Source organism: Colias philodice, chromosome 31 (genome assembly GCF_061535455.1).
Source record: "Colias philodice isolate Cphi_HAF_F1 chromosome 31, ilColPhil1 Martin Lab GWU primary, whole genome shotgun sequence".
In the NCBI taxonomy this organism is placed as follows: Eukaryota; Metazoa; Arthropoda; class Insecta; order Lepidoptera; family Pieridae; genus Colias; species Colias philodice.
Window position 1 is genome coordinate 668920 of NC_143116.1, and position 14833 is coordinate 683752.

Here is a 14833-nt window from a genome sequence, read left to right on the forward strand (position 1 = left end):
ATTTATATTTACTAAAAAGCTAATTTTCTGAATAATACAAGCTTATTTGCCTAATTTTCGATTCCGTTTTATCTTCCTTTGAGAATATTTAATCCATGTATTTCATATTTATACGAACTAAGTTCCCTTACTTAGCTTAAGTTACAAATCTATCACTTATTTACTTTAATTAATAAGTAATTATAAATGAGAAATGTTTTACATATTATTTTACACTCAAAGACCGAAAACGCTTTAGCGAAATAAAAATTATAAAAAAAAAATTAAAAAGCCCACTCTTTAATAAGATATAAGAAAGAAAACAAATTATTGTATCGTCAATTATATTATATTATAATAATTGTACAAATTTTGAATTAAATCCAAAATTGTGTAAGTGACTTACGTTCATTTTTAGGTGCTGGAGGTTTCCTGGTAGCCCAGTTGGTCCGGATCGATCGGGAACCAAGCCATTGGCCATTCATAGCAGTTATAGCTGATTCAGCCTCCTGTTGATAAAATGGTTTTTCAAATGAACAATTATTCGTTTTAATATTTATATCGCAGCCTTTTCTTTAACATTTTAGACCGGGAGATACTGACACAAAATTTCGAGTCATTTGTAACAGGATGGCGGTTCTACAGAGCTCTTCGCTATTTTTCCGACGAGTTCGACTAACGCCCACGCGACTAAGCCGCCGGTACCAGCATTCACACCATCATTTTTCTTTTTGCCATTGCGTACTAAGAACCCTGTAGAAAAACCATCCTGGTACAAATGACTCAAAATTTTGTGTCAATATCTCCCGGTCTATTTATGCTGTATCAATAAGCTGTTCCTTGAAGTGATAATTATAAATATATTATTAAAGATTATTGAATAAAGATAGATTTTACCTATGTTATACTTATTAAAAAAAAAAAAAATTGTTCTCCAGTGCCATTTACTGCGTTTGGTATAACACAGCAATTTTTGTATATAAATGTTCAAACTCAAACTCAAACATTTATTTATTCAATTAGACTTCTTATAGAAGCACTTTTGAAACGTCATTACATATTTTAAAATTTACCACCGATTCGGAAAGCAGTATCTACGGAGAAGAACCGGCAAGAAACTCCATAGTTGCTCTTTTAAATCATGTCAGTTTTACAATTTTACAAAATATATATAACATTATAATATATTATAATAACATGCCAAAGAACTGTCCTGTGGTTTTTTCGCGACAACCCTCCATGGGTTTTTATCGTCCATATATTCCTGAATACTGTAGTACGCTCTCTGAACTAGTACATTTTTTATATAAGTTTTAAATTTAGAACTACTAAACTCTTTAATATTATGAGGAATTCTATTGTAAAAGCGTATACCTTGACCCATAAATGAATTTTTAACTTTAGCTAATCGGAAAAATGGCATTTCAATTCTATTTCTGTTCCTTGTGCCATAACAGTGTCTATCTCCTACTCTTGTGTGTAAGTCGGCGTTTTTGTGTACATGCAAAATATTATTAAATATATACTGTGATGGTACAGTAAGGATACCAGTATTCTTAAAGAGATCTCTTAGTGAGTCCCGAGCACGTAAATTATATATAGAACGAATGGCTGTTTTTGTATTCTATTCTTAGAATGAAATTATTATATAATTATTCAATATTTTTAAGAACAGAAGAAATCGTGCATAAGGATTATTCGTTTCATTTGTCGTACCTACCGTGACGTAGCCAAATTTTATTATTATTATTTTTTAGCTGAAGTCTCTAGCTCTTGCTCTTGCGCTTGAAATTGAAATGAAAATAGTAGGTACAGAACATACAGTAGATTTTGTTTTACATACAAGCTTACATTTATTTGCTCTGACTTTGTTTTAGCCCATTTAACATTATTTACTTACTGATTTCTTCAAAAACGAAACGAAGCCATATCCCTTTGATTTTAACGTTTGCGGATCTCTCACTACTCGGCAGTCCCTGTAAAAATAAATTATCATCATTATCAGCACATATTTTTTATTAAATTATGTATTAAATTAAATTATTTATAAAAAAAATTCGTTTAAAATAAAAAATCAGGATTCTGTCACTCAGGAATACTTAACAGGTAATACGTAGATACAATTTTAGATAAACAAAAATCTTATCATTTATAATATTATATTACAGCGATAGATATCCGGGAAAATTTGTTATTTCTAGTAGCATATAAAAGAGAAGTCCCATGTCCCCAAGTGGGGTAAGGGGCAGATGCAATATGCTTCACTGATCGATTTTCTTCAGGGACAAGTAGGTGATCAGCTTTCTGTGTCCTACCAGACCAAGACATTTTTTTTTCTCCGTATCCACCGGGAATCGAACCCAGGACCCCTCGGTGCTACGCTTACGCGCCAACCACGCTAGGTACCAAGGAGGCGGTCAAAGTAGCATATTATAGTGTACAGCTAATATTTAGCCTAATACCTATAGAAAGTTTTAAAACAAAATGAATCAATCAAATAGGATACTGTTCGTTACAATGTGATACAAGCATTTAATTAACATAGCTATATATGTACCTACTTGTAAATAAAAGCTATATATGTACCTACTTGTAAATAAAAGCTATATATATGTACCTACTTGTAAATAAATTTTGAATAGACTTAAAATACGTAAGTTTTGTATATTTAAGGACAAAAATATATTATAGTCTACTTGATAAGTTGAAAATGGCGTAAACTAGAGATAAGGCTCTTAAAAATACGTGCGATAGCTCATTTGATTCGGAATGACGTCTAGAAAAATGTATCGGAAATGTTTATTAGCACACAAAAAATTGCAAAAGTTATAGGCAAATTAAGTTTCAAAAAAGTAGGTATTTCGTTTATTGTTAATAACTCCGAAATTATTAACATTTCAGAAATTTTGAAAAAAGATTCTTAAAGAGGAGGAAATTTCCAACGAAAATCTCCCGACTCCCGGAATTCTATCTCCATTATTTATAATTTTAATTTAACGCTGAAAATAGCCCTCCGCGCGGCATTTTTAGTTAGCGCGCGCGGCTTCAAAACCGAGCACGTCACACTAATTATTTTTTTAAGGTATTAAATATTAATTTAAAAATTTAAAAAAAATTATGGTGTATTCCGAACACTTCAAAGAATTTGCTCCCGTTGGAAATTTTACTTAAAGCTAATTTTTCAACAAATTAGACAAATGTTAACTAACGAAATTTTTTTGAACTTCCGTCCTTATTGCACATTAAAAAAAATGTTAAAATAATTGTCGGTAAAATTTTTCACTTCGTGGAGCCCTTCATATAAATATCCTTAACAAGATCGCGCCATAAAAGTTTAAAAAATGTTAATACTTTGTTTATAATAATTTTTTCAAGTTAACAAAAAACTAGAAATTTCTAGTTTTTTGTTCAAATTACTTAACTTGAAAAAATTATTATAAACAAAGTAATAAAATTTTTTAAACTTTTATGGCACGATCTTGTTAAGGATATTTATATGAAGGGCTCCACGAAGTGAAAAATTTTACCGACAATTATTTAAACATTTTTTTTAATGTGCAATAAGGAAGGAAGTTCAAAAAAATTTCGTTAGTTAACATTTGTCTAATTTGTTGAAAAATTAACTTTAAGTAAAATTTCCAACGGGAGCAAATTCTTTGAAGTGTTCGGAATACACCATAATTTTTTTAAATTTTTAAATTAATATTTAATACCTTAAAAAAAATAATTAGTGTGACGTGCTCGGTTTTGAAGCCGCGCGCGCTAACTAAAAATGCCGCGCGGAGGGCTATTTTCAGCGTTAAATTAAAATTATAAATAATGGAGATAGAATTCCGGGAGTCGGGAAATTTTCGTTGGAAATTTCCTCCTCTTTAAGAATCTTTTTTCAAAATTTCTGAAATGTTAATAATTTCGGAGTTATTAACAATAAACGAAATACCTACTTTTTTGAAACTTAATTTGCCTATAACTTTTGCAATTTTTTGTGTGCTAATAAACATTTCCGATACATTTTTCTAGACGTCATTCCGAATCAAATGAGCTATCGCACGTATTTTTAAGAGCCTTATCTCTAGTTTACGCCATTTTCAACTTATCAAGTAGACTATTAGTTTAACTTGAAGAAGCGTGAAATAGCGGATGATTACATAAAAATGGAGTCAAGTTAGCAATAAAAGATCAATAGACACATAAATCAATATAAAATATTAAAACAGGGAAATACCATTGGACCCTTATCAAGTTATCAGTTTCTTCAAGAATCGTAAAATTTCATAGCCCCATTAACCCGCTATGAGTGTGAACGAGATAGTGCCGTGTGAGCGAGATGGTTATATGTTGAACTGTTTATATTGTTTTGATTGAATCTGTATTTTTGCATGGATACGTCAACAATCTTTCTTTCTTTGATAAATATGTAAAATGTCGACGTCGATTTTGATGTAATTTTACATAGAGATAGTTGTAGATAAGTGATGATATCTTTCTCTTAAAGAAAAAGTGTTTGTTAGTTTGTTTGAATGAGATCTCAAGAACTGCTGGTTCGAATTGAATGCTCAACATCAAACACATTTTTTTCGAAAATCAAGCCCTAATTGTATGAAATATAACAGCTGTTCTTGTCTGTGGATTTTCCACAATGTAGTTTTCATAAGCGGATTAAATCGCTTCAAGTGTACACACACATGGCTTGGCGCCAAAATATCTTTTAGATTTTCTTTCATATAATAAATAGTTTATCATGAAAAAAGATTCATTTATATGTAGATATATATGCGCGTTTTTTATCTTTATCTATCTAAGGAATATGTATGTTTAATCAATAAATTGCAAGTCTGTTGTTATGTTTCTATGAAGAGAGAACGAAAGAGGGGGGAATATAATAATTGTCTTTTCTATTTTCTTTGTGTCTACGTAATAAATGCAAGCGCAAGCGAAGAATATAATTTATTTATTACTAGCTTACCGCCCGCGGCTTCGCCCGCTTTGTCTAAAACCTAATAAATTATATACTAAAACCTTCCTCTTGAATCACTCTATCTATTAAAAAAACCGCATCAAAATCCGTTGAGTAGTTTTAAAGATTTAAGCATACAAAGGGACATAGGGAAATAGGGACAGAGAAAGCGACTTTGTTTTATACTATGTAGTGATGATGATAAATAGAATTCCCTATTTTTTTCGAATTCTGCCTAAAATATGTTAATCATAATATTAAATTGAGTAGCTATAATATTATAACATATTAATAACAAAGAATACTCACGAAATCTCGCCAAAAGGTGCGAACGCGTCCCGAAGACTCTGCGTCTCGATCTCGGGACTGAGATCACCAACGAAGATGTGATAGTGTTCTGAAACAAGATATCATCATCGTAAATACATAAAATAAACTCAAACATTTATTTATTCAAATAGACTTCACTTTCGAATCATCATAACATATTTTTAACATTTACCACCGATTCGGAAAGCAGTATCTATGGAGAAGAACCGGCAAGAAACTCCATAGTTGCTCTTTCAATACATAAAACACACCTATAGATATAATTAAAAGAAAGTCGTGTTAGGGCCAGACAATATAATGGCGGAGCGCAACTCAGCGTATTTTTCATTGTCAAGCTATTATCGACATTGTGCTCATTAAAATAATATTCAAAATCAAATAACAGCAATTGATTAGCGAGCAACATCGAAGCGTAATAAATAGTCCTTGGCCGCGCCTGTGTCTCTGTGTATGTTCGCGATAAACTCAAAAACTACTGCACCTATTTTCATTATGTTTTCACCAATTAATAGAATGGTTGTCAAGGAATATAATTTGTACTTAACAACGCGGACGAAGAGCTAGTACCAACATAATATTATAGCCATTTAAAATTATATTATATTCTAACCTTTAAACAAAGGAATAGGTAAAATAGTACTCAAACTAGTATCATGATTTTAGTCTAAACATGACGGAATAAAATACATCGTATATATATAATATTATAAAGAGGAAAGGTTTGTATGTATGTATGGTTTTCACGCATAAACTACTGGACCGATTTTGATGAAATTTGGCACAGATAATCTTTAGACCCTGAGAAAGAACATAGGCTACCTTTTATTGCGAAATATGTACCACGGGCGAAGCCGGGGCGGACCGCTAGACGTATATATTTTAATTCAATCCTAGCTGAGACAACCACATGCTGAGAAGCCATCACGTCTTTTGTCTAGACGAATATATAGGTCATTCTAGTGTACATTAGATTTATTTACCTAGTCTACAGCGAGACAGTATGATAATACAAGTCTGCGTTAGTCTAGCTATAGATTACGTAGTAATCAAACTTCGTTTTTTTGACGTGACAACGTCTTATTAACGATTGAGCCGGCTGCACGCACGAAAAAACATGACTCATGCGGCGTTACCTCGCTCTGAGGCGTTCCATGTAAGGCTTGAAGTGCAAGCGAGAGCGCGGAACGAGCGACAAAGAAGCAAAATCGGACGTTGTCACGTTCAACTATCGTCAGTAAACCGACTTTACAGACAACCAATTTTTTTTAATATGTAGTAGCTGTCCCGGCAAATGTTCTGCCTTACACTTATTACTTAGAGAAAGAAAAATAGATGTTGCCCGATTCTCAGACCTACCCGATAGACCTACAAACTTATTTACCTACCTTATTCTTGAGAATCGGTCCAGCCGTTTCGGAGGAGTATGGTAACTAATATTGTGACACGAGATTTTATATAAATATACAGAGAAGAAGACAAGAAGATTACTAGCTAGAACCCGCGGCGTCAATCGTTATATACGACTTAAAAGTTAGCTATGTGTTATCAAAATAATTATCTATCTCTGCACCTTTTTCATAGCAATCTGCTATTTGCATAAAAATGTAATAATTCATACATTTGGAAACATAGGGACAGACAGAAAGACTTTTATACTATTTAGTGATGAAAAACAATATATTTCTTAACCTTAAAGCAATGTACATTTTTCGAAACATCCAAAACAAAATTCAAATTCACAATGATTACATCTAAGCCAAAAACGACGAAACATATTTCTGAACGATTTTTTCTTGTCCGAGATTAACGAACAAACTATTCAACTAAATATAACCAAACATGAATTATGCTGTCTGTACAGTATAGTGTACATAATAAATACGAATGAATACAAATTCGCTATCTATACCTATATAGCCGTACTACGTACTTAAGCTAGGGTTGCCAAACGCGAAAAATTTTCAAGTGCACTTGACAGGACGGTCACACTGAATTTTGTATAAAGTTTTAGGTTTTTAACTGTTTATTAGAGTTGTTGTGTTTTGTTTGGTAACAATGGGTTTAAATGTAATTAGATATTTATCCATACTAATATTATAAATGCGAAAGTAACTCTGTCTGTCTGTCTGTTACTCAATCACGCTTAAACTACTGAACCAATTTGCATGAAATTTGGTATGGAGATATTTTGATACCCGAGAAAGGACATAGGCTACCTTTTATTGCGAAATATGTACCACGGGCGAAGCCGGGGTGGACCACTAGTTTATTATAAAACTTTATTTAGTTAAATTACGTTATTTCACTTGTTTATGTTATATTTGTTTGAAAACTACAACTTTATCCTTGGTTTTGCTTTCATGTAATTCGTTTTGCTTAAAACGTTTTATAAAGATAATAATAATCGTAAAAAAAATGTCTGAATTATAAAAATCGACCATTAAAAGCACACGAATATCATAAAATAACGATGCACGTTCATTGATTCTTAATATACAGCGTGGAAATTATTTATTAATTAACTTTATTCGTGTCGATTTAAAAGAATGAAATAACGATTTTTTTTATACCTTTTCTTCTTATTATCTTAATAGTTCGATTCCCGGTCGAAGCGAGTGAATTTTCAAAAATCTTTGAAAGCATTTATTTTTCTTTTTAATACTAAAGGAATGTTTCCTTTCAGTAAAATTTGCTATTTCCAATATTTCAAGTACCTACTTTCCCTCCAGGGCCCATAGAAATTTGTACACTGTATGAACCATAGAAATTTGTAAGTATTTTTTATATATTTGTACTAACTAGATTTCCGCCCGCGGCTTCGCCCGCGTTTTCAAAGGAAAACCCACATAGTTCCCGTTCCCGTGGGATTTCCGGGATAAAACCTATGCTATGTTTTAATACAAGTTACCCTCTATATGTGTGCTAAATTTTATTGTAATCGGTTCAGTAGTATTTGCGTGAAAGAGTAACAAACACACACATACACATCCTCACAAACTTTCGCATTTATAATATTATGTAGGATATCCAAAAAATAGCTTTAAAAATGAAAAAAAAAACACACTCATTTAACAACTAAAATGAATCTGACTTGAATTAAAATTCATCAATCCCTTTACTCTCTTAAATGTGCGAAATATACATACGTACGTACCTACATACATACACAAGATGACCCCGGGAAATAACTAGCTGACCCGGGAAACGCGAGGACACTCTCCACTCAGGGATATTAAAATAGATTACGACCTATTCACAGTCCTACCGAATACATAAAAAGTTACATAAAAATCGGCCTGCCGTTTTTGAAGTGTCAGTTACAAATACAGTCTTTTTGGAGGTTATAATTCAAGCGGATGGAAATAATAAATAAAAACATCATTAAAATCTGTTCAGCTGTTCTTCAGATATAAGTGGTATAACTGACACGACTTTACATAGTGTAAAACAAGATCGTTATTCGCTGTCAATTTATCTGTCCCTATGTATATATGATCTTTAAAACGACTCCGATTTTGATGCTGTTTTCTAAATAGTGAGTATCAAGAAAACGGTTTTAGTAAATAATTAATTTGTTAAGTCTTAAACAACACGCGTGATGCCGCAGCCTAAAGCTAGTATATAATATTATACGAGTATTTAATGAATATATTATTTTAAACTATCTTCACAGCGCAAAAGCGGAAACCTAGTACATATATACTTAAAAACCATACCCTTTTTTCGCAGTCGGTGCAAAAATAACAAGCGACAGCCCTAGCCTCATTAAAAGTAATCAATAGTAGTTAGGACGTCTGTCTCACTCGCACCCGCGGATAAATCGTATTTGCATCTCTATCCAATATGGAGGGTTTAATTCATGTCATTATAGAGTTGCATCAATTCATATTGAGTTTATTTTTTATCTGTATTGCATAATGCATTTTTTCTTATTTCTTACTTGTTTGCTTTGCTTTAGATTCTGATAAAATAGGGAAATAAGTTTTATATCAGATTATGTTAGAGATATAAGTATCACATTTCTGATTTTATTCATTACTTGCTGTGCTCCGCGGTTTTACCCGCATTGCTCAGCTCCTGTTGGTCTTAGCGAGATGATATATAGCCTATAGCCTTCCTCGATAAATGGGCTATACTATCGCATTTCTATTTCACATATCCTACTAATCACTATAATATATCATAACAAAAAATCGCTGTCGCTATCTGTCCGTCTGTTATTCTTAAATCTTTAAAACAGATTTTGAAACGGTTTTTTTTAATATACAATCTTCGGCTACGTCCGCTTTGTCTAAAACCTAATACTTAAACCTTCCTCTTGAATCACTCTATCTATTAAAAAAACCGCATCAAAATCCGTTGCGTAGTTTTAACGATTTAAGCATACAAAGGGGTATAGGGACAGAGAAAGTGACTTTGTTTTATACTATGTAAGTGATATATGTGTGGATCAATAGACGCGTCGTTACGCATAAACAGCTGATCGTATCTGTATGAAATTTGTCACAGAGATAGATTATATAGTCTGGATTAGCATACAGACTGTTTATCCGATAAGCTGCAAGTAAATCCGGAGACTGGAGCGTGTATATTTATATAAATAGGGCACATAATATTATTTATAATTAAATTAACAATTACATTAGTAGGATGTAAAAGAAAATCGTGTTATAACTCAAGAACGGCTGAATAGATTTTGATGATTTTTGGTTAGTTTGATTCGTCTGCACAGGTATACCCCTAAGTGATAAGACTAAGGCAGAACAACGTTTGCCGATACAGCTGGTTACTAATAAAAATTGGGAGAAAAAGATACGACACTTGCAGAGCCGGGGCGAACACCTAGTAACTATAAAGTTTTAGATTGCATAAATTTAGCTTTATTTTTATATAGAATTGGCAAGTATTCACCGGGGAAAAATCGTAGAATAAAGGTTTGCTATGACACAATTGAATCTGCTAAAATAATCCTACGTAACAAAAATAAATTACCCAACAGTATTAAAGCTTTTAGTGATCAAACGCCAGCTCAGGAAAAATATCTTAAAAGTTTACAGGATGAACTAAACCGTCGCATTGGTGAAGGAGAAACAGATCTCACAATAAAATACGTTAACGGAATGCCTACTATAAAGAAAATTATGTCAAAAAACTAGAAATAATTAATTTAAAGACAAACAACCAAAATATCAACTCCTACGAAATACTAGACAGCTATGAAAATTTGCAAATCTCCCGATCCAGGCTTAGATTTATATACTTCAATGCGCGAAGCATAAGAAAAAAAGGTAAACTAGATGAAGTAAAATGTATCCTGAGCTCATTAATAAAACCTATCCACGTAATTCTAATTACTGAAACTTGGATAAATTCTGATACGCAAGCTTCAGAATTAAATATTGATAATTACACACATTATTTTAACTACCGGACTGACGCAAGAGGAGGTGGAGTCTCAGCATACATCCACAACGATTTAAAACACAATCTTATTGAATCACGATACGAGGATGGGAACAATTACTTATGGATAAGTTTAGAACGATGTAAAATTGATGTAGGCGTTATCTATAAACCGGGCTATACTAACTGTCAAAAATTCCTTGAAATGTATGAATCGCAATTACAACAAAGGCACAGAGCTATTATTTTTGGAGATTTTAATATCGACTTGTTAACAAAAGATATAAATACCAAACTATACAAATATACTCTTAAGTGTAATGGACATATATTACTCAATAAACTAACTAAAAAATACAGCACAAGAGACTCCTCAAAAAAATCTATCATTGACCATGTAAGTACGAACCTTCAAAATGATAATTTTCATTTCGCAATAATAAACTCATGTATTTCCGACCATAAGCACATATACGTAGAATTAAAAAAATATTTACCCCCAAAAAGTGTTAAAACTCAATATAAAGCTATTAATTACGAAAGATTATCATCCCTGTCTGACTCCATAGTTGATACTGAAATAAACAAAGATTATACAATATTAGAAAATAAAATTAAATCTATTATAGATAAAAGTAAGATTATTAAAACTAAATTTCCAAATCTGCCCCGAAAAGACTGGATAAACAAAGAAATTTTAACAGAAATTAACGAAAGAAATTTATTATGGTCTCAACTAAAAAACAACCCCAAAAATAAAAACCTTCAAATAAAATTTAACACTCAAAAGATAAAGGTAAAAAAATTTATTCAAGACACGAAAGATTCCTACTATTACCAAGAATTTACAAGGAATATAAAAAAACCCAAGAAATTATGGACTTTAGTAAATAAATTAGCTAATAATAAAACTGTAAAATGTACTTTACCTACTAAATTACTTATAAATTCTGAATATATTACCGAGCCAAATGAAATATGCCAGATATTTAATCAATATTTTTCTACTATAGGATCTCGTCTAGCAAATTTAATACCCCTACAATATCGAACCAACTCTACCTCAACCTTACCTAAATCGCCATCAAAAAAGTACGAATTATCCACTTTTGATCCGTGTACACCTAATGAAATTTTAAAAATTATAAATAAACTTAATTCAAACTGTAGTACAGGTCTTGATGGTATTACCACAAAAGCAATTAAATGCATTAAAGAAAAATTAAATCATACCTTAAGCGATTGTTTCAACCAAGCTATAAATCAAGGACGTTTTCCGGATTCGTTGAAAATAGCGAAGGTAACTCCTATCTATAAGAGTGGTTCAAAATTTGAACCTGGTAACTATAGGCCAATTTCGGTTTTGCCAGTGTTGTCAAAAATATTAGAGAAGATTTTACACACGAGATTAGAAAAATATTTAGACTCATTTAATTTTATATCAGTTCGTCAATACGGTTTTAAGCCAAAAAGTAACACTCTGTCAGCGACTATAGACCTGACTACTAAAATAAAACAGAACATTGACGCAAAAAATCTAGTTTTGGGAGTATTTATTGACCTACAAAAGGCTTTCGATACCGTTTCTCACGAACTTCTAATAAATAATTAGCATCCATTAACATTACTGGTAAAGCACTAGATATGCTGAAATCATATTTAAAAAATCGATCACAAATCGTTAAAATAGATAACTACAATAGCATTCCCTTACCAATTACATGTGGCATACCACAAGGTTCGATTTTAGGCCCATTGCTTTTTTTAATTTATATTAATAATTTACAAGATTTAAAACTAAATGGTCATCTAACACTTTATGCGGATGACACCTGTCTGTTTTATTTTGGTCCCTCTATACATGACATGATAAAGCAAGCACAAAATGATTTAAATAAATTAAATAAATGGTTTCAATACAATCTACTAACAATAAATATATCTAAAACGTGTTATATCAAATTCAAAGCTCAGAACAAAATTATTCCACCACACGCTCCACTTAAAATTAACGGTGTTGTATTAGAACAGAAAACCCACGAGAAATACCTAGGTTTGCGAATCGACAGCTCTCTAAAATGGAATTATCACATCGACCACCTAAAAAATAAATTATCAGCACTTCTTAGATCTCTGCGTAATATCACTTCTTGCATTCCTCATAAATTACGCCACACCATCTACAACACGTTAGTCAAACCGCACCTAATGTATTTAATAGAAGTATGGGGTAGCGCTTACAAAAATAAATTAGCGCCACTACAAATTTTACAAAATAAAATTATTAAAACCATTTTTAACTATCCTTTTTTAACTTCTACGAATAAAATCTACGACGATACTAAAATAATGAATTTAAAACAATTATACTTTTATAATACGTGTATGTTCATCCACAAAGCGCTACACAAAAACATAAATACAAATATTTTATTCTCAACATCAAATCGCCACTATCCTAATAGACGAGCTAGTTATCTTGCCCTCCCGAAGATCCGAACGAATTATGGAAGGCGAACGGCAACATACGAGGGAGCACGTTTCTATAACGGATTGCCAAGCAAATTGAAAAGTGTAAACTCATTCATTGTATTCAAAAAACAAATAGCGAAACACATCCTGGAAGACCACACGCTCAAACTTTGAATGCAATGAATGAGTAGGTACCTAACCTAACTTAACTAATGTAAATAACCTACTCTAAATATTTAACTAACGAATGTTATTTTTTATACATACCTATGTTTAAAATTAAGTTTCTCATGTAAGTGACTTATTGTCTTAATGGGAATAAATGTCTTTAAACCTTAAACCTTATTTTTAACAAAGTTAGATAGAAGCCGCGTGCTCAAACTAGTTTGAAAATAATACCCGATAACAGTTTGAGAACCGATAAACGATAATTCAATTATTTCATACAAAAAGTATATTTTCAAGCTCAAACATTTTACATCTCTCAATATATAATACTAGTGGTCCGCCCCGGCTTCGCCCGTGGTACATATTTCGCAATAAAAGGTAGCCTATATCCTTTCTCGGGTATCAAAATATATCCATCCAAATTTCATGCAAATTGGTTCAGTATTTTAGGCGTGATTGAGTAACAGACAGACAGACAGAGTTACTTTCGCATTTATAATATTAAGTATGGATTCCCCTCTCACAATGTTAGTTACCATACTCCTCCAAAACGGCTGGACCTATTCTCATGAAATTTTGTGTGCATATCGGGTAGGTCTGAGAATCGGCTAACATCTATTTTTCGTACCCCTAAATGATGAAGAGTAAGCTAGTACTGTAATAAAAATATGTAGAATTTTTCAAAACTCAAAACCTTAACATTTTTACACGAATATTAATTCAGGTAATTAATTAATGAAAACTGGTATTAATTATTTGGAGCGCGTTAAGGTGTTAACACACGTGCAGCGTTTTTTGTTTGACCTAATTTTAAAACGCTCTTTGTGGTGTGTGGTTATTGAAATTGTTAATGAAATGGTAAAAAATAGGATTAATTATATACGGAATACGATAAGGAAATACGATCATAAAATAAAGGTGTACACGTTTAAGCGTAGAGTGAACCGGTACCTACTAGGGAAGCGCGTACCATCTTAGGCCACATCTTAGCTTTCCATCAGGCGAGATTGTGGTCAAACGCTTCCCTATCTATATATATATAAAACTCAAAGGTGACTGATATAGTGATCTATCAACGTACAGCCCAAACCACTGGACGTATCGGGCTGAAATTTGGCATGCAGGTAGATGTCATAACGAAGGCATCCCCTAAGAAAGGATTTTAGAAAATTCATCCCCTAAAGGGGTAAAATAGGGGATGAAAGTTTGTACGATGAAAATTTATCTTTTCCACGCAGGTGAAGCTGCGGGCAACAGCTAGTCTACAATAAAACAATAAGTATAAATCTATTCTATCTATACGTATATGATATCACGCAGCGTTACCGCGCGGTGTGTGAAGTACCCTTATTCATTACGAATCCAGGTCGCGTCTATACATTATTAATACTACGGATTTGCATGTCACGCCGTTTGCTTTGCGTTTAGTATGTTTTTGTGTATTACAATGTGACTTTGTGAAATTGCCGGGTTATACTAGGATAGAATATCTACAGTTATAACATTTTTGGCAGAGGCGTTGCA

At 32.2% G+C, this 14833-nt stretch overlaps 1 protein-coding gene across 2 annotated transcripts in view; it reads right to left on the reverse strand.

The window, feature by feature from the left end:
* LOC149475005 (cytotoxic granule associated RNA binding protein TIA1) overlaps positions 1-14833 on the reverse strand; it is a 116743-nt gene that overhangs the window by 12337 nt on the left and 89573 nt on the right. For both annotated transcript variants that reach the window (XM_089713902.1, XM_089713901.1), the window contains 3 exons: positions 5246-5333; positions 1880-1955; positions 386-488 (listed from right to left, as the gene is read on the reverse strand). In XM_089713902.1, coding sequence (XP_089570028.1) covers positions 386-488; positions 1880-1955; positions 5246-5333 — 267 coding nt within the window. The remainder of the gene's footprint in view (positions 1-385; positions 489-1879; positions 1956-5245; positions 5334-14833) is intronic.